This window comes from Cervus canadensis, chromosome 4 (genome assembly GCF_019320065.1).
Source record: "Cervus canadensis isolate Bull #8, Minnesota chromosome 4, ASM1932006v1, whole genome shotgun sequence".
Classification (NCBI taxonomy): domain Eukaryota; kingdom Metazoa; phylum Chordata; class Mammalia; order Artiodactyla; family Cervidae; genus Cervus; species Cervus canadensis.
The window spans coordinates 8,949,233-8,970,868 of NC_057389.1; the positions used below are offsets into that span (position 1 = coordinate 8,949,233).

General features: G+C 37.1%; 1 protein-coding gene across 3 annotated transcripts in view; it reads left to right on the top strand.

The window, feature by feature from the left end:
• The window catches only part of GIN1 (gypsy retrotransposon integrase 1), a 30,517-nt gene that overhangs the window by 4,183 nt on the left and 4,698 nt on the right, over positions 1–21,636 (top strand). Inside the window, exons 2-7 of one of the 3 annotated variants that reach the window (XM_043464542.1) lie at positions 6,799–6,944; positions 8,739–8,932; positions 10,506–10,811; positions 16,477–16,668; positions 16,758–16,931; positions 17,396–17,678. In XM_043464542.1, coding sequence (XP_043320477.1) covers positions 6,806–6,944; positions 8,739–8,932; positions 10,506–10,811; positions 16,477–16,668; positions 16,758–16,931; positions 17,396–17,678 — 1,288 coding nt within the window. In that variant the 5' untranslated portion in view covers positions 6,799–6,805. The remainder of the gene's footprint in view (positions 1–6,798; positions 6,945–8,738; positions 8,933–10,505; positions 10,812–16,476; positions 16,669–16,757; positions 16,932–17,395; positions 17,679–21,636) is intronic. The other 2 variants (XM_043464543.1, XM_043464544.1) reach the window with 2 other exon arrangements.

Genomic DNA, 21,636 nt, shown 5'->3' on the forward strand with positions numbered 1-21,636 from the left:
CCATCTTTCTAAATTCCATATATATGTGTTAGTATGCTGTAATGTTCTTTATCTTTCTGGCTTACTTCACTCTGTATAATGGGCTCCAGTTTCATCCATCTCATTAGAACTGATTCAAATGAATTCTTTTTAACGGCTGAGTAACATTCCATGGTGTATATGTACCACAGCTTCCTTATCCATTCATCTGCTGATGGGCATCTAGGTTGCTTCCAGCAATACCACTTCTGGGCATACACGCTGAGGAATCCAGATCTGAAAGAGACACGTGCACCCCAGTGTTCATCGCAGCACTGTTTATAATAGCCAGGACACCATTTTTTATTCTTACCAGCAGTGCTGGCATGCTTGGTAGTACTTAGTATTGGCAGGTTTTTTTTTTCCATTTTTATGGATTTGTAGTGGTATCTTATTGCGATTGGGCGCTTCTCAGGTGGCTCAGTGGTAAAGAATACATCTGCCAGTGCAGGAGATGCGGGTTCAATCTCTGGTCTGGGCAGACCCCCTGTAGAAGGAAATGGCAACCCACTCCAGTATTCTTGCCTGGAAAAACCCCATGGACTGAGGCGCCTGGCAGACTGCAGTCCATGGGGTCACAAAGAGTCAGACACGAATTAACACCTGAACAGCAGCAAAAACTTGTGGTTTTAATTTGCGTTTCTCATGGCATGATGGTGTTGAATATCTTTACATGTTATTTGCTAACCGTATCTTCTTTGATGAGGTGTCTGTTCACATCTTTTGCCCACTTTAAAAATCTAATTGTTTGCTTTCTAATTATTGGGCTTTGAGAGTTCTTTATAGATTCTGGACCCAAGTTTTTTTTATTATATATGTGTACTGCAAATATTTTCTCCCAGCTGTGATTACTCTGTTTCCTTAACAGTATTTTAAAGAGAACGTAAGTTTAATTTTTTCTTTTATGGGGAGTTCTTTATGTTTGCTATTTGGAAGTCATTGTCTAACTTAAGCTTACAAAAATTTTCTTTTTTACTGTCTTATAGAAATTCTCTAACTTTAGGTTTTACATTTAGATCTGTAAACCATTGTGAATAATTTTAATTTCTTTGTATGGTGCCAGGTGTTTGTTGAGATTTATCTTTTTTAATGTGGATGTTTAGTTAGTTGCTTCAGCATTATTTGTTGTAAACATTACTCTTTCTCTGTTGAATTACCTTGGCACCTATGTAAAAAAATCAATAAATACCATTTCTGTGTAGCTGTATTTCTGGATATTTTTCTGTTCCATAGATTGATGACTATCATTTTGCCAGTACCACATAGTCTTGATTACAATAGCATTAAAGTAAGTCTTGAAACAAAGTCATATACAAATTTTCAACTATATTCTTGTTTTCCAAACTTGTTTTAGCTATTGTGAGTCATCTGGTTTTCCATATTGATTTTTTTTTTAATTGTTATTTTTGTCCGTGCCACAAGGCATGCAGGATCTTAGTTCCCTGACCAGGAATTTAACATACCCCCAGCACCACTGGACTACTATGTCAATTTTAGAATCAGCTTGTCAGTTTCTACTAAAGAGCTTGTTGGGTTTCTGTTTGCATTGCATTGATTCTGTAAATCAATTTGGGGAGAACTGACATCTTAGTGAGTTTATACAGCTCTTTTCATTGTTAGGGTGGGGAGTGATTTTTTTTCCACCAGGCAGAAGCCTGTAGAGGAATTTTTTAATGTATTTCAGAAAGGAATAATTTACTTCCATTGTTGATATTATAATTTACCAGCCAATTTCAATCTAAATTAACCCCTTGAGGTCTTTTTTTCTTATCTGGGAAATGGGATATTGTATGGGCTTCCTTTCAGTGCTGTATTAAAGTGTTTTTAGTCGAGATCTAATTTTTCATTGTGTGATGTGGTATATTTAATTTTTCAAAAATCTTTTCATCTTTCCCTACTTGAAGATTAAATATATTTTACTATCCTTTGCTATAATTGTGTGAAAGAATAGAAATAATGAAATAAACTCTCTTGTTAATAATAATTGGTCTTTCAAAATTAGAGAGTCTTATTTCCTGAACTTTTTGGAAATTAGAAGTACACATCATCAAGAATGTGTTAAAGAAGTGTAAAAATTAATTTTACAAGGAGAAAATGAAATGCAAAGCCTTTTTCTTTTGTGAAATTACCTCCTACCCTATTTTCTTTATTTAGGAAGTGCTTAGGAAAGAGATACAAGGAAATGACCTGATAGGTGCTTTTTGCTATACACTTATAGAACTTAGTATTAACTTGTTTTCTGCCAGATTTCTTTAATTTCAGTTAAAGAAATGCTGAAAATTTTTAGTCTGTACCGCTAAGCGACTTATAATATCAGTGTTATCTGTCTACAACCTTTTCTTAATCTCTGAAAATTTAGTAAATCTAATTTGTGTTTACTTATTAAATGCCTGACTCACAGTTGTCAAACTGTGCCAAGGCTTTCCAGGACATCATAGTGAATTCACAGGGTACCATGAAGTGTTTTAAACCTTCAAAGAAAACACAGCTACATTCAACATCTGTCAGATGCCTTGTGGACTACTAGTTCACAGTTTCAACATTAGGTCACACTACTTTCCTTTCTTTTACATCTTTGCAAAACTGGGTTTTGGATGTTGGCTGTGGTAATAATGCAAATACTGCATGAAAATCAGTATGGAGGAAGAAAGGAAGGTGGCAGTGTTTAATCTGATTCTCAGGTTTGAGAAGTGAAACATTGACCAGAGATGCATGCATACCATTAGTAAGAAACTAGAGTTACCTCAACGCTATATACTATTTGTGTCCCTCCAAAATTCATATGTTTAAGTTCTAAGCCCTAATGAGATAGTATTAGTAGGTGGTGCCTTTGGTAGGTGATCAGATGCTGAGGGTGGACCTCTCAGGAATGGAATAAGTGTCAATGGAACAAGTGTCTTTATAGAAGAGAACTCAGAGCTCCTGAACCCCTTCTACCAAGTGAGGATGTAGCAAAGATGCCATTTAGGAAGCAGGAAGCAAGCTCTCAGCAGACAGGGAATCTACCACTTGTTCTTGAACTTCCCAGCCTCTAAAACTAGGAGAAACAAATGTTTGTTATTATTAAGTCACCTAGTCTATGATACATTGTTACAGCAACCCAAATGGACTAAGACACCATGGAGAAGGGCAAGAGAGAAAGGGTATTATGGGAACTCAGGTTTTTAACTGTAAGGGCAAAATATAGACATCTCTGCTTTTTGTGGACATTCATGTTTCCTCATGGCCAGTTTTTTCCTACCAGTTACAATTACCCACATCCTCCTATGTTTTAGTTTGGTGAATCACATGGATTGATTTGCTTATGCTGAAGAATCCTTGCTTCCCTAGTATAAACCTGTGTTTTAAGACCTGTACTTCCTTTGAGGTGTGAGAGTTTGGTCTTTTACTTCTGCAGGCTTTTTAGTGGCCTGATGAGACTTCTTCCCCTTTCCTTTAATGTCCTTCAGGAAATTTTGCAACCTTTACTGGTCTCTGAAATGGAAGCAACAGAGAATTTTACATTTTTTTTTAAAATAAACATCTTTCTGCAGGTACTGTGCTCCCAGTGGCTAAAGTGGGATGTTTTATTAAAGTTTTCTTTTAGATGATTTAGAATATTGGTGGTCCCAAAAGCCAATAAAGGAAAATAAGAATTTGGGGTCATTTGTAGTATATTATAAATTTTACAGAATATAGATCATAATGATTTAAACTAAGAAAAAGCAGGTTCTTCTCTCTCTTAGACTTGGAAGAGCTTGTGTCAGTGTATCTTAGAGATAAAAGTAAGACAGGAAAATGACTTTTGCTGGTTTGTTGGTTGTGTTAAGAGTGAAGGAGAATTAATACAAAACTGCAATGACAGGCAAATAGATAGTAGACTGACAGTCTATACTCCCTACTTGAAACCACACACAGCTTCCTAAATTGAAGATTGATGAAGGATGGAAGTTTGCTACAGAATCCTTTGGCAGAGGAAAGGCTGTAGACAGGATGGGTGACATGAAAGTAAAAGCATCAAGAGGTCTACTGTCACAGATTGAGGTTGCGGAGAGGTAGTGCTTCACTACAGTCAGTTTGAAAAGCACTGAGATTTAGAGCAACAGGGAACTGGAAAACAACAGGTGTCTACAGGGCTAGGACCGAGTGTACACAGGGTAAACCCTCTAGATGCGTTTACTGTTTCTGGTTTCATCTATGAGAGCTTTTATACACATCTTTTGATGGTCATACACTCATTTCACTAGGATGTAAAGTTAAAAATAGAATTGCAAGTCCTCAGGGCAGACATATGCTTAGCTTTAGAAGAAGCTGTCAGTTTTCCAAAGTGACTGTAGCCTTTTACACTTACACAAACAATGCCTGAGCGTGTCCTCCAATACCTGCTGTGTTTGTAAATTTAGCCTTTTGGTAGTGTATGGCTGTAAATCATTTTGGCTTTAGTTTGCATTGCCCTGGGAATAATGATGTTTGAGGACATTTTCACTTGCTTATTATCCCTTTGGGCATTCACTGTTTTTGAAATCTCATGTAGGGTATTTCCCTATTTTTTAATATTTTTATCCTTTTCTTTTTGATTTTGTCATAATTCATTGTATTTGCTGGGTGTGAGTCCTTTGTTAGATATATATATATTAAAGATATCTTCTCCCAGTCAGTGGGTTATCTTTTCCCTTTCTTAATGGCCTTTTGATGAACAGATTTTGATTTTAATAAAATCTAACTTGTTACAATTTTTTTCTTTTATGAATAGGACTTTTTGTTCCTGTCTCAGAAACCTTTGTTTTTTCCCAAGGTTTTGAAGATCTTTTCCTATGTTTTTGTCCAGAAACTTTATACTTTATGTTTTATATTTAGGTTTATGATTTATCTGGAATTTTGTAGAAGATGTTGATAGATGGTTGATATTAATTTTCTTCTGATACAAATATCCAATTGCTTCAGCATCATTTATTGAGAAGACCATCTCTTCTCCCATTGTATTAATGCACTTGTTGTAAAGTATTGACTGTATACATGTGGATTTAATTCTGGACTCCATATTCTATTTCCATGGCCTGTTTATCTAACCTTATGCCAAGACTTCACTGTTGTATTTACTGTAGTTTTATAGATGGTTTTAAAGTCTGACTCATTTATTTTTGAGATGTTTTAGAAATTGTAATAAGGTACATTTGTTTGATTTTCATTTGCAACCATTTATTACAAAATGAAAAATATATATAATTAAGAATTTAATTTAGAATAAACTGTTTTATAGACATAATTAACCTGTCTTTTGGTTATGATAGGAGAGAATTAGCCTTGCAGAATGTTTGCTTTTAAAATAGCCTACACTTTATGCTAGTCTAAGGTTAAGGGATGTCAGAAACATACTGATATTCCAGAGTTGTAAAAAGATCAGAAAGATGGTTATTAAATGTGCAAAGTGCTGTTTCATTGGCAAAGAGACTTAATAGGCTATTTAAGACCTAGTTCATAGGCCTGGTCTATTCTGCTTTGTTCTGACCTTCTCTCTGCAGGAATATTTTCTTTTAGCCTTATCCTTAGATCTTCTAGTGGTCAGTAAACGTCCATATTGATTTTGAAAATTCAAAATGTTAAGTCTTTGCATCAGTTAACATTTCTAGTGGGAAACAGAAGATATACTCTGCTGGGATTTTAGAGAAAATTTAATAAAGCTCCTGTTTACACACCTGATGGGAAGGGTCAAAGAAAGCAGCATGGCTTCTGGAGACCAGCGACAGCAGAAAATAGCTAAGCCGCTAGGGCTGAAGTGTGAGGAGAGGAAGTGGCGCAGTGGGAGCTGGAGACACCCAGGGCGGCTTCCTGGCGGAGCTGTGGCTGGAGAGGGTGCAGCTCACACCGCGGAAGGGCCAGGGGAAGAAATACCCTGATGTCTCCTGCTGTCCGGTTTGACTGCTCACCCCTCCTGCTGGCCAAGGCCCACCAAGAACTGTAAATGCAGCCTGGGAGGGCCGGTCTGTTAGGGCACAGCAGCAGGGAGGGGAAGGCCGAAAGTACATCTGGATCAGCTGGGTGGTGACAGACAGAATAACCAGCACAGAACAGTTTGCTTCAACTGAAAATATGAAAGAAAAGATGTTTTTCTTGTAATGTAATGGTTTTTCATAATGCTTTGGGTCTAAAATAGAGAAGTTTTGTTCTGGCCAGTACAGCCAGACTTTTCTTTATAACAGAGAAAGTACACACAGAACAAAAATCTTTTCTGTTCAAGAAAAATTAGCTTACATGTTCTTCAGAATATTGTATGAAATCTAGCATAGCTAAAATCTTCTTTGTCACTTATCATTTGAACATTTTAAAAATAGATCTTTTTCATAAATGATTTAGATTTTTTGTGACCATGAGTATATTTAGAAGTAACATAAAACTACATTTTTCCTCTTATTACCTATCATTTATTTAAATGTCACATAACAGAACCATCCTATATAAGTAACATTTCAAGTGATGTGTAATAGGAGACTTTAAGCAAACTTTTTGAAGTGTACTTGTTTATTTCCTTTTTTCCTAGTAGGTGGAAATTTTTCAGTATTTCTTTTCACTTGGAAAGAGATAAGATAATGTGTCATGTTGTATCTCAAAAATAGCATTTGGATATTCCAGTTAATATACATCATACTGTTCCTTTTCTGTACTGCAGTTATTTCTTGTCACTGATAATATTCCAGGAAAGCTCAATTCACGGATGAGCACAAATATGACACAAGCCTGAACTGAAATAGCAACTGAATTAGCTTATCACTTAAATTGTATCTTTAAATACCTTTCACCTAGGTTCAAGATGGTTCGTAGTGGAAAAAATGGTGACCTTCATCTTAAACAGATTGCATATTATAAACGAACTGGTGAATATCATCCAACTACACTGCCTAGTGAGAGAAGTGGCATAAGAAGAGCAGCAAAAAAATTTGTCTTCAAAGGTAAAATATCCCCAATTTTTAGTATAGAGTTTTATATAGGTGCTTCTCCCATGTGGAGTTCTTTGTGGAGTCCTGAGAATTTCTGTAGCAATTGGTTGTTCCCTTAAATTGATAATGCCATTCAGTCAAAAGCAAAATAAAAATCACATTGAAGCTAACTGAAGGCTAGTAAGCATGAAAGGGGCATTTTAAATCATAGACAGAAAACGATAGCATGAAAAAAACCAGAACACTTGTCTAAATTAACACTGCTCTTGTCCCTTGGTGAGTCCTACTTTAGTGGTGCACTTGCAAGCATTCACGTCACGCTCAATGAAGAACTGACTTGATGCCTGATATGAAAATGTCGACCAAGTTATCTTATTTACTCTATTGTTTCTGTGGTTCCTCCCTCTCACTGCTGTTAAATATTTTCAGGATCATATTTCTCTTTGAACTCCTAATCTCCGTGAGTGAATTAAATGTTTGAAAGGCAGTGGAATATTTATCTTGAAAGATTATGATCATTCTCCCCTCTTTGTCCTCCTCCTCCAAAAGGGAAGAGAAGTTTGAGATGGCAAACTTTGCTTATCTGTAAGATAAGCAAAAAGTACAGTCACCAGATGGCTAAATGAATGTTGGTGTTACTAATGGGAATTTTGCCTATAGGTACAGAATCAGGCTTTTCTCAACGCAGGTCAAGAAAATTCTAAGATTATAAATAAATACCTATTTATTTCTCCCTGTGTATCCCTTCCAGTAACTCCCTTAAATTTAAGAATGCTAAGTTGCTTTAGTCACGTTCCACTCTTTGTGACCCCGTAGATTGTAGCTCACCAGGCTTCTGTGTCCATGGGCCTCTCCAGGCAAGAAGACTGGAGTGGGTTGCCATTTCCTTCTTCAGGCAGTCTTCCCCACCCCGGGACTGAGCCTGCGTCTCTTACGTCTCTTACATACCTATTACCTCTTACACTAAAGGGCATTCGTCCATTTGCTCATCTAAGGATCCATGCACCAGTTGTTCACTGAGTTCCTACTGCGTGCCAGTCACATTCTAGGCCTTGGGACACGCTGATGAATGAAGTAGATTAGCCTCCTGGCCTCAAGTTGCTTGCTTTCTAATTCAAGTAAGGAATGTTCCACTCAGCATATTTTTGGCTAAGCACACGAATAATGGTGTCTTTTGGAGTTTGAATATTCATCCACGCTGGAGAAGTGGCAGTTCTCTTCATGCCCTGATTACATTGCCCAGTCATAGACTCTTTTAGGAGTATCCAAAGGAAAGCAGAACTGTCCTGAAGATTCAAGTTCTGCTACTTTCTTGCCTTTACCAACCGTATTTCCTACTCAAATCCAGAAAAACCTAAGAGAAGTGGTGGCTTACAAAAATACAGCTCTGATGAAACACTCTTTTGGAAAACTCTATTCCAGAAGTTGCTTATCTGTATATAATTTATTTGCTAATTCATGCCATTTTTAGGAGGTGCCTGCTGCAAGTGTTTTTCTAGTTTGATTACTCCCATAGGAAGATGATTTTATACTCCCATATTACCATGTGCTTTGGTGAACAAGCTAGCTCTACTTGATTTGATAGCTACAAAACTATAGCAGCTCATTCTACATATCCAGTAAGTATAACAGCTGAAGATGTTTCAGATTGTATGGTAGCCTCATCACAAATATTCTATCTTGGAGGGAGAAAGATTTAACCAAAACAAAAACCCTCATGGTTTGAAGATAAGGCTGTGATTATCTTAAAAATATATAGATGTCTAAAAATTGCAATGATATCATTTTGGCGTTTTTTTATTCCAGAAAAGAAGCTGTTTTATGTCGGAAAAGACAGAAAACAGGATCGCTTGGTAGTTGTCTCAGAAGAAGAAAAAAAGAAAGTCCTAAGAGAATGCCATGAAAGCAACACTGGCGCCCACCACGGCATCTCCAGAACCCTCACCCTGGTGGAGTCCCGCTACTACTGGACTTCTGTGACCAGTGATGTCAAACAGTGGGTATGGCTTGTGTCTTCAGAATATTTGGAAATGTCTTTATAGTATACATTCAAAATTCATTGTTGCTGCAGATTAACTCTAGATATCACTTCTCATTAAGTACTTTTTGTATGGTCACTTCTCATTAAGTACTTTTTGTATGGGTCGTTTTTCGTGCAGAACATTTAAAGAGAGTTTTATTTCCCGTCAAAAGTCTTCTTTAAAATCACTGAAATATAATTTGAACTAGAACAAGGCATTATTTAAATATTTGAATTTTCTATATTTAGATTATCTTAGGCACAGATTTTCATCATTGAACTATTTTGTGTGGCAGAATTTAAATGGGGCTGAAGTTTCTTTGACTAAAAATAAGTCACTACATTTTTAATAACATTCATACAGTCTTTTCTTGACAAGAGAATGTTCGTGATAAATCAAGCCCAGTATGCTTCTCATCTTTTGTGCCTGTTAACTGTCTTGACATAGAAAATGTCAAGTATGACAGAAACCCCCAACCAACAAATCAAGTTGTGAAGATAATGAAGTTATTCTGAGTTTTGTAACTTTATAACCCATTAGGTCCTTCAGCTTCTTTTGATAGAAAATTCAGGGATTCTTGCTGTTAGGTCAGCTGATCCCTACTAGTGTGGTCGTGTGCTCTCTGTAGCAAATGGTAGAAATTCCTTGGTTTATGTGTGAGGATTCTTTAATAATTGTGATAGTGCATTAAAAGACTGTCATTTCAGGCATAAAAAATTAACATATTTAATTTAACCAAGTATCGTTTGTGAGTCTGTGAAGGTATTCCAAAGACCTCAGTGTTTGTATTCACCTTTAGAACCTGCCACACACGCCTTTTCTGACATTCAGTGAAATCTTTGTCAAATCTTTATCATTGAGAAATGATTTTTGGATGTAAGGTTATGTGTGATGAGAACTAGTTTAAGTTAGAAAATAAAAATTTTAATCAAAAATAACTATATTTCAGTAAACTCATTTTAAAAATTTTGTTCAGGCCTTGATTTGAAAGTAGTTTTCAAACTAGAATTCCAGAAATATGTTGAACAATGGCATCTTCCATAAGTTGGACTCCATGATAGCATGGACTGTATTTTTGTTCATACTCTTTTCCTAAGACCTAGAGAAATTTCTGGCATCTAAAAATATTGTTTGAATAAAGTTATATTTCAGTAAGTATTATTGCAGTAGATGAATGAATGAACTAAGTGGTATCTTTAAAAGAAAAATCTTTTTTGCTTATAGAAATTATATACTCACATACTGATGTAAAATTATAGCAAATGTGTTTTGAGATCTATTCATTTAATAAATATTTATTGATTATAAACCAGAATTATGTTCCATGTGACATAAGACCCATTAAGGTGGTCATTGAATAGTAGTAGCAAATAATATTTGATTATTCTGAATAAGTTTCATTTTATTCTGAGTACAGTCCAAAAGTTTCTCCCTCAAAACATAAATTCCCTGTATCAACCATTACAAAGTTCAGATTTATAATACTGCTTTTTTTTATATTGGGTATATTAACACTTGTATATCTTTTCTTTATTGTATGCCTGTTTTATAGGTATATGCTTGTCCGCATTGCCAAGTGGCAAAAAATACAGTTATTCTAGCACCTAAACAGCATCTTCTCAAAGTGGAGAATCCATGGAGTATAGTTACTGTTGATCTGATGGGCCCATTTCATACAAGCAACAGAAGTCATGTATATGCTATAATCATGACAGATTTGTTCACAAAATGGGTTGTGATTTTGCCTCTTTGTGATGTTTCAGCATCAGAAATTTCTAAAGCTATTATCAACATATTTTTCTTATATGGGCCTCCTCAGAAAATAATAATGGACCAAAGAGATGAATTCATTCATCAGGTAAGACAAATAAGCTACTTAGATCTAGGAGCATATTTTACTCACTTTTCAGTACCCAACACAGTATATTATGTGATACTTAATAAGTTTAGATAAATTCCTACAGATATAAAGGTTTAATATTGTATAGTACAAAAGTAGTTGAACTGGAAATTTTTTTTTTTGAACTGGAATTTAAGAGACCAGTATTTTAGTATCATTACTTACTATGCCACTAAATAATTATAAAGTTATCTTTAGTTTTCTTCAAACTAAAATGAGGAGATTGGACCAAATAGTCTTTTTTTGCTACTAGCTTAAAAATTTTGTGATTGACATGTAGAAGGAGAATTGACTAAATGGAGAAGTATTGTACATCATGTTCATGAATGAGAATATTCAATATTAAAATATCAATTTTTCCCAAGTCAAAATTAATTTATATAATTAATGGATTTCTAATCAGCATTAAAAAGGAGGAAGCATTTTCCCTTGCCCTGGCCTTTATCCAAATTAAAGTTAACCTTAAAAAATAAGCAGACAGTAATATATACAAAAATTCTAACAAAGGAATATAACTACTATACTTCAGGCATATTATTAAATTTTTACAATTGACAGAATACTGGTATAAGTAACCAGACTGTCTAAGTTCACAGCACCTTTGATATCTCAATCCAGAAGAAATACCTAAAGTTATAAATAGTTAGGGCTTGGGCCAGGGGGTTCCTAAAGTGATCTCCAGGTTTTATATTAATAATTCACTAGGAGGACTCTGCAGATGGTCATACTCATGCCTGAGATTTATATGATTAAAGGATACAAAGCAAGATCAGCAGAGAAAAGAAAGGCTCATGGGAGTAAGTCCAGGGGAACACCAGGAACAAACTTGGAAGACATCCTCTCCCAGTGGAGACATGTTTAACCCTCCCAGTGAAGAGTTGTAGCAACACGTGTAAATTGTTGTCTACTAGGGACGCTCATTAGAGACTTGGTGCCTGGGGTTTTAACTGGGAGCTGATCACACTGGCACCAAAAATTCTAGACTCTCCAAAGAAGTTTTCAGCGTAAACCACCTTCTTTGTAAAACAGTTTGGGCACCATGAAAGTGAAAGTGAAGTCGCTCAGTTGTGTCCGACTCTTTGCAACCCCATGGACTGTAGCCTATCAGGCTTCTCTGACCATGGGATTCTCCAGGCAAGAATACTGGAGTGGGTTGCCATTTCCTTCTCCAGGGGATCTTCCCAACCCAGGGATCAAACCCAGGTCTCCCGCATTGGAGGCAGATGCTTTAACCTCTGAGCCACCAGGGAAGCCCTTAGGCACCATGAACCCCCCTTAATTGGTTAGGGAATGGTGGAAACCCTCACAGAATCCAAGTTCCTAGTCATCAGCCAAGGGCCAACCTTGTAAGTAGGACTTTCACAAGATAGCAGCCTTAGTTCTGTTGTGTTAAGTCTTTCTACACAGGTCCAAACAACTTAGAGTCTATGTCCTAATCACTTAGCCATTTAAGAGAATAGCAGTCATAAATTGATAGAAAACTATTTTCATTTCATTCTTAAATAGCTGCAGTTAGTTACTCATGGGACACATATACCTGTTGACCTCTGCTCAGTTTTTCAAACCTTGGAATCAGATTGGACACTATAATCATTTCCTGTTTCACACTGACTTTTATACCATTGTTGCTGTTTATCATAGAGCATAGAGCAAAAGTTGCTCAGTCGTGTCCAACTCTTTGTGACCCCATGGACTGTAGCCTACCAGGCTCCTCTGTTCATGGGATTCTCCAGGCAAGAATACTGGAATGGGTTGCCATTCCCTTCTCCATGGGATCGTCCCACCCCAGGGATTGAATGTAGGTCTCCCGGATTGCAGGCAGATTCTTTATTGTCTGAGCTCCTAGGGAATCATAGCACCTATCAAAGAACAGTTATGTAAAGATACATCATTATCGAGAGGAATGTAGTCTTATCTAATTTAATGTTGAAACCGTAAACTACCTTAAGCTAGTAGTTTCCAAGGTGTCCAACAGATGCCAAGGGGGCCTTTTGGCACAGAATTTGGTAATTATGTTTAAAATGAGAGCTGGTATTACAAGAGAGTGGGTTGGGGAAGGATTATTTAATACATTTAATTTAATTAACAGCATATAAATAAAAATTTTCTAATTATTTCTATTTATTTTTATAATATTATTTTAGAATTACTGCATACCAAAATTATTTTCAGATAAATTAAAATTTTTGTGTTTTTTAATTGAAACAAGCAAAAATTCAATTTACTTAAAAAAAAAATCTCCAAAGACTGAGTTAACATTCCAGGCTTAGGGAGTAGAGGCATAGATTTGAATGGAAAAATCACCAAATATTTAAAAATTAGAAATTTATATGTGGTAAAATAACCAAAACATAAAGGCTGAGAAACAGGCCAACAAAAATCAGATTCATGCAGGGAAGTGCTAATGCCTTTATTATAAAAGATTCAAACAAAAAATTGAGTCAGTGGCAGAAATGTAATTCACAAGAGGGAATAAAAATAATATGAAAAAGGTTCAAACCCAATAGTAATGAGTAAGGTAAATGAACGCCATTATTTGTTATCTATATCAAGAAAAATAGTAATAATAACAAAAATGCCAAGTAGACTACAGGTAAAATAATACAGCTTTACATTACTGGTAGAATTGTAACTTGAAACTGACTCTTGTAAAACAATTTGCCAGAGATCCGGTAAGAGCTGTACACACACACACACACACACACACACACACACACACACACACACACACACACACACGTGCGCGCGCATATATGTCTTCTGACTAAATTAAAAATCTGGATTAAAGATTTTATTACATATATTATACATACATATTTTATGTAGATAACTATGTAAAAAATATATGGAATCTAGAAAATGGTCTTGATGAACCTATTTGTAGGGCAGCAGTAGAGACACAGACAGGGAGGACAGACGTGTGGACACGGCAGCGGGCGAGGCTGGGACAAATGGAGAGAGTAACAGTGAAACACACATCACCACGTGTAACGCAGACAGCAGGCCTCTGCTGTATGACGCAGGGGGCTCGGCCCGGGGCTCCGTGACAGCCGTGAGGGGCGGCATCGGGTGGGAGGTGGGAAGGAGGTTCAAGAGGGAGGGGACATACGTATACCCGAGGCTGATTCACGCTGATGTATGGCAGAAACCAACACAACATTGTAAAGCAGTTATTCTCCAATTAAAAATAAATACAGTAAAAAAAACCTTTTTTTAGAAATTAAAAAAAATAGATGTAAAGAAGCTAAAACAAAAATTTGTATGGTTAACTATACAAATTGTACGGGGTTTTTAAGAGTAATGAGGTTATAGATTTGTTTTCTTAATTTTTCAGTTTGTGTTATCTTTATGGTGCTTCTATAGTTTTTAGTGATTAAAATATACATAACCATCTGTTGTCTTCTGATTGGTGCTCAGCAATAACTAGTTCTCCTAGCCTTCCAGATAGGCTGTCCTAGCCTCTTGCAGGTGGGTAAACCCAAGTAACACATCTGGCCAGAGAAATTAAATGAATGAATGTGTGCCACTTTTATCCCGAAGTATTGAAAACTTCATGCTCAATTCGTCATTCTTCTAGTCTTATTCTCTCTCTGGAGAATCAACTGAATATTTCAGGTATTACCCTAAGTGATAGCGGATTTTCTCTCATCCGGGATTGTTGGGGTACCTAGGGGAGGACAGTTGCTTTGGAGAGACCCCCTGACCTGTGGCTGACCTTGTCCTCAGTTCAGTTCAGTCGCTCAGTCATGTCCGACTCTTTGCAACCCCATGAATCGCAGCACGCCAGACCTCCCTGTCCATCACCAACTGCCAGAATTTACCCAAACTCATGCCCATCGAGTCGGTGATGCCATCCAGCCATCTCATTCTCTGTCGTCCCCTTCTCCTTCTGCCCCCAATCCCTCCCAGCATCAGGGTCTTTTCCAACGAGTCAACTCTTCACATGAGGTGGCCAAAGTACTGGAGTTGCAGCTTCAGCATCAGTCCTTCCAATGAACACCCAGGACTGATCTCCTTTAGGATGGACTGGCTGGATCTCCTTGCAGTCCAAGGGACTCTCAAGAGTCTTCAACATCACAGTTCAAAAGCATCAATTTTTTGGTGCTCAGTTTTCTTCACAGTCCAACTCTCACATCCATACATGACCACTGGAAAAATGATACAGCCTTGACTAGACGGACCTTAGTTGGCAAAGTAATGTCTCTGCTTTTTAATATGCTATCTAGGTTGGTCATAACTTTCCTTCCAAGGAGTAAGCATCTTTTAATTTCATGGTTGCAATCACCATCTGCAGTGATTTTTGGAGCCCCAAAAAATAAAGTCAGCCACTGTTTCCACTGTCTACCCATCTATTTCCCATGAGGTGATGGGACCAGATGCCATGATCTTAGTTTTCTGAATGTTAAGCTTTAAGCCAACTTTTTCACTCTCCTCTTTCACTTTCATCAAGAGGCTTTTTAGTTCCTCTTCACTTTCTGTCATAAGGGTGGTGTCATCTGCATATCTGAGGTGACTGTTATTTCTCCCAGCAATCTTGATTCCAGCTTGTGCTTCTTCCAGCCCAGCGTTTCTCTTGATGTACTCTGCATATAAGTTAAATAAGCAGGGTGGCAATATACAGCCTTGACGTACTCCTTTTCCTATTTGGAACCAGTCTGTTGTTCCATGTCCAATTCTAACTGTTGCTTCCTGACCTGCATACAGGTTTCTCAAGAGGCAGGTCAGGTGGTCTGGTATTCCCATCTCTTTCAGAATTTCCCACGGTTTATTGCGATCCACACAGTTGAAGGCTTTGGCGTAGTCAATAAAGCAGAAATAGATGTGTTTCTGGAACTCTCTTGCTTTTCCGATGATCCAGCGGATATTGGCAATTTGATCTCTGGTTCCTCGGCCTTTTCTAAAACCAGCTTGAACATCTGGAGGTGCACAGCTCACGTACTGCTGAGGCCCAGCTTGGACCTTGTCCTAGCAAGTAGTAAACGTTTTGGGTTGAACCCCTGAGCCTGCTTGTGTTTTGTAACTTGCCTACCTTGACTGAAGTAGCAGTCATCTGCAAAATAAGGAATGACAATATTAGAGCTTTTATTTTTTCCATCCAGTAAGAAAGAAATGAAGCTTGTACTAATATGTATAAAGTGATAATAGTCTCCTGAATCAGCAAAGCAGAAGATGGTGCGTTGCACATGGTATGGAACTGTATCTGGGAGGAAAGTGAGAATCTGCAACACGTGGAGTCCATAGTGGTCCCCTCACTCATTGTTTGCTTTAGTGACAGTAATCAAGTTTCTAGATATTGTCCAGTTGTCACCAAACTACCCTTCATAGAATGGGCTTCCCAGGCTCGGCGGTAAATGCAGGTTTGATCCTTGAGTCAGGAAGGTACCCTGGAGAAGGGAAATGGCAACCCACTCCAGTATTCTTGCCTGAGAAATCCACGGACAGGGGAGCCTGGCGGGGCCATGGTCCATGGAATTGCAGAAGCGTCGGACACGACTTAGCAAGTGACACAGCACACAAATGGTCAAGGAAAAGGCAAGATTTAAATTCTTTTGAAACCCTTCAATCAAGGGAAAAATAAAATACAGACTTTTAAAGTCACTGTTTTTTTTAATATATTTTTCAGATCAATGTAGAACTATGTGAATTGTTTGGCACAAAGCAAATTGTTATTTCTCATGCCTCCCAAACAATGAATCCAACTGCAAGTACATCTAGCACAATCAAAACATTTCTTTCCAAACACTGTGCTGACTACCCGAACGACTGGGATGATCACCTATCAGCTGTTTCATTTGCCTTCAATGTTACTCACTTGGTATGTATCTTTTTATAATTCAGTACTTTTGAGTTATTATCTCTTGGCTGCATGTTTTATTACAAATGGTTGTTTATTTTTCTTGATAGGAACCTACTAAAAATACACCATATTTTCAAATGTTTAATCGAAATCCTTACATGCCTGCATCTTCAGATATTCGTGAAGTGGATGGTGATAATACAAGTATGTTTGCCAAAATTCTAGATGAAATTAAAGAAGCTGATAAAATAACGGAGAATAAGACAACTTCAGTGGGCCAGGTGATTCTAACAGGAAGAAAACTATAAAAAGTCTATTAAATGATATAAAAATGTTTTTTCAGCATATACACATACAAACATATGTATGATATACACTTAAACCCAGTTTTTTCCATTGAATTCTGCATGTCTTGATTAAACAGTGTGTTTATTAGCTGTGAAATTCTGAGAGACGTTAATAGGACCATGTGTTTTGGAATGAAGGTACAGCTGAATTTTCAAATCCCTGGTCTTGCTTCCCAGTTGTTTAACTTGGGCCTGTTACTTCATCTCATATTACTTTATTTTCTTTATGAAGTTAGGGTAATAATACTGATTTTGAAATACTGTTTTAAAAAATCAAATGGGATTCTTCCCTAGCTTTCAGTAGCATCTCAATAATGTTTTTATTATAATATTATCTGTATTTACTTTCAAGAAACTATAGCTCTTTCATCCTTCTTTTTTTTTTTTTATACTTGCAGGTGGAAAACAATTTTGATGAACTAAATAAAAGCAAAATCATTGTTAAAAAGAAACCAAAGCAATTAAATCCATTTCATCTAAAAGTGGGTCATGAAGTTTTACGGCAGAGGAAAAACTGGTGGAAGGATGGTCGTTTCCAGTCTGAATGGGTTGGTCCTTGTGTCATAGACTATATTACAGAAAATGGATGTGCTGTTCTGCGGGACAGCACTGGAGCTAGACTTAAAAGACCTATCAAAATGTCCCACCTGAAGCCCTATGTAAGAGAATTGCGTGAACAAGGTAAATATCTGTCCCTTCTCTACATTTTTACTTTCTTTGAATGAAAAGAGAAGTTAAATTACAAGAAATCTCTCCTCCTCCTCCCTGCCTTTCTTTTGGTTGGGTTTTATTTTCCCTTTTCGTTTTTATAAAATTCGTACAGTGTTGGAGCCCAAAGAGTGTTTTTTGTTAGCATATGGCTTCTGAAACTGTCAAGTTTGTAAGAGATTTTATTTTGATTTCTGGTGTACTTTCACACACTTTTTCCCACAGTTCATGTGCAAGATACTGGACATCTTTCATAGAGGGAAGAATTACATCTTCATTATTTTCACTTTCAGCATATTTTGTCACTTTTGGCATGACATGGTAGTAGCTAAGATAAATAATGCCAAATTCTGTTGTGAGATAAATGTATTAAGGGCTGTTTAAAAATACGATTCGCTGTTACTGTTGCACCTTAGTCACGGCCACGGTAGGTGAGGAGGAGGGGAGAGGGGGCACTGCTGAGAACGCCGTGAGACGCTGTTACGGGGGGCAGTAGCGCCCAGGCGATGCTCCTCGCTCCAGAACGTGAGTCTGGGTAGCTAAGGTATCCTCATCTTCTCTGATGCTTTCTTTTGTAGACTAGAGCTAATTGACATGGCTTTCAGTTTAAGTCCTACTTTACTGAAGCTTTTATTTTGTCCTATTGTATCTGCTCTCTAGAGTTTCTTTGAGGTAGATAACTGAGAGGGAATAAACTGGTATCTTAGCAAGTTACTTTTGTTTTTTCTGTAAAGAAAGATAAAGCATCAAAATTATTTGAATCTGAGTAACAAGAAAGATGCAATTTAGTGCCTTTTAAAACATTATAAGCAGCTATGTTATTTAACAGCCTTAAGTAAATAATAATTACAAAAATAATGATAATAGATAACCCTCTTTCTTAGGATATGAAGCCCTTGAGGCTGCTCAGCTGTTTCTGATCTGGGTCACAGCTGTCATGTTGAAAGCCCCTAGTACCTTTCTTTCTCCTTAGGACAGAAGCAGCTGCTCTAGTAAACTTACCTTGGACCATTCCAACTCAGAAAGCTCCCAGTACCTTCATTCTCTATTAAAAGAAGCATTTTTATTCCTTGTGCCTTCTCAGTTCTAGGCTACCCTTTATGATTTCTTCCTTCTGCAAGTTAAATAGGAACAAAAGATTATAAGGTGCAGGTTGTCTTTTCTTCTGATTTTCCCCTCAATCTTTGGTGTTCAGGACTTGATTCCTTCTAATGTGTTAACCCTCCTAAATTAATGCAAAATCTTTTTTTAAAATGTTACTGCATCAGGATCTGTTTCACCGTTTTGTAACTTGCTCTTGCCAAAGAATTTCTTAAAGAGACCTGACATTCTGCTACTACTGAATATTTCAGAATCCAGCTGAATAGAACAATTTCTAAACAGAAGCAAGACAATTTTTGCTTCATGCTTAAATTCTCTGCAGATTATTCTTACAGTAATACAAAGGAAATTGCAAAATTAGTACTAGTGTACATATAAGGAACCTGAGATTGATGGATAAAATTATTTTTTCTTTGTAATCAAGAGAAGTACTAATCTAGCTATCCTGGAGTCCAGTTCTTGTTTACTCTGGTCTGTTTTTATGTTTCTCTTATTTATAGAAATTCAAAACAAATGTGATTTCTGTCATCTTTTCCTCTAGTATCACATATTTCCTCAAAATCTTCACCTCAAAAGCTGATTTTAAAGTCTTTGAACTAAATTTAAAGCAAATATAATGTCTCTGAGTAGTCATCCCATACTTTTGACATAAATTTGAGCATAGTGTAGCCAAAAGGACTGTGAGTTTGTCTGCATTGTTGCTCTTACCAGCTTCGAGATACCATAGCTGCATTAAAGCTCACCATCCAGAACAGACAGGCTTCTGTTGCCAACTTCTCACCCATTCTTACCCAGAGGGAGCACATTCAGCACTAGGTTGACAGTGTTTCTCATTGCTGTTTTAAGCAGGCCTGTGTGTCTGTCTGTCTAGTTCAGTTCCAGGCACCTTTTCAAGACTATTTTAACAAGAAATTTTATGTCATACCATTGTGTCTCTTCATAATCATAATATTTTCCTTTGAGTGGAAAAATGTTATTGACTCCTCATTATTGTATGTGACATAGATTTTGAGTAATTTTGTTTTGATTGGAAATTATCATGATCACTATGTGTCTGCCTCCCCTAAAGGCCTTGGTCTGATTGCATCTCACAGTTTGTGAAATGGTTTTTATTCTTTTATAAGTTTCCCATTGCTGCCGTAACAATTTATGACAAATTTAGTGGCTTAAAACAACACAAGCTTACTGTCTCATGGTTCTATACTTAGAAATCCAGTGTAGGTCTCAATGGGCTACAGTAAGGCATAGCAGGGCTGTGTTCCTTTCTGGAGGCTCAAGAGGGGGTTTTTGTGCATTTTCCACCTTCCAGAGGCTGCTCACATCACGTGACTTGTGGTCCTCTTCCTGTCTTAAAAGCCAGCAGTGGGGTAGAGTTCTCACGTTACATCACTCCAGCCTCCTATTCTTCCTTCATCTTCTGCGTTTCAGGACACTTATGCTTGGGCCCATCCTGATAATCCAAGATACTCTCCCTACTTTAAGGTTAATTGGTCAGTTGGTTAGCAACCTTAATTCCATCACTACCCTAATCCTTCTTTACCATGTTAGGTAACATAATCACAAGGTTCATGAATTAGTACATAGCTACCATTGCTGCTGCTGCTGCTGCTAAGTCGCATCAGTCGTGTCTGACTCTGTGCGACCCCACAGACGGCAGCCCACCAGGCACCCCCGTCCCTGGGATTCTCCAGGCAAGAACACTGGAGTGGGTTGCCATTTCCCTCTCCAATGCATGAAAGTGAAAAGTGAAAGTGAAGTAGCTCAGTCGTGTCCGACTCCTAGCGACCCAATGGAGTGCAGCCTACCAGGCTCCTCCGTCCATGGGATTTTCCAGGCAAGAGTACTGGAGTGGGTTGCCATTGGCTTCTCTGATAGCTACCATTAGGGGTCCACTATTCTGCCTAACACAGTTATGGTCTGCACTCACAACAGAAAACAAAGCTTAGTCCCTATATTAAATAAAGCTTCACTTTATTATTACTACACAGTCATCTGTTGGTATCCACAGAGGGTCAGTTCCAGGACCCCTATTATGGATACCAAAATCCACGCATGCCCAGGTCCCTTATATGAAATGGCCCTGTTCTCCCCCACCTCCACATCCGTGGTGCAGCCCTTGGGGTATGAAGACCAATTGTAGTTTCTGCAAAGTGCCTTCCTTTGACCTCTTAGTTATGTCATCTCAAGAATCATTTAGTTCTCTGTTAGTATTGGTTTAGCCACTATAATAATTAAGTAGTATCAAATTACAGTTATTTATTTTATCCTGAGAAAAGTACTAGTAGGGCAACACATTGTACTAGTTTTAGGATATCAGACCATGTATAGGATTAGTCAAGACACTTCATTTCAGAATTAGAAAATTGTCCTGAAAGTTTATACTTTTTCTCTTTGAAAAAAATAAGTTAATCCAAATCACTGAGACTTTTCTGAGGCTTTGGTTTTTGTTTTTTTTTTTGAGGCTTTGGTTTTAATATGTGCTTTTTATTTTTCTTCTTAGTGAAATTTTAACATTCTTATCTCACTTTGTTTTTTACTCTAAGACTAAATAAGGAAAAGTATGTCAAGACTGCTGATAACATCTTCCTGACATGTCTTGAAAATACCTCTCCTTCTGAGAAACTAAAGACTTAATCAATCAGTCTGGTCAAAACTGAAATAATGCTTTCATCAAGCATTTATATTAGTAACTAAATCAATAGAATGAAAAAATAAAAATTAAGTAAATTCTATCATGTAATGTGACTGAGTAGACTAGTCCTTTAATACGGTTTTGTTTATTTCTGTTTATATTGGGGGCAAAAACTTATCTTGTTCTTTTCTTTATCCA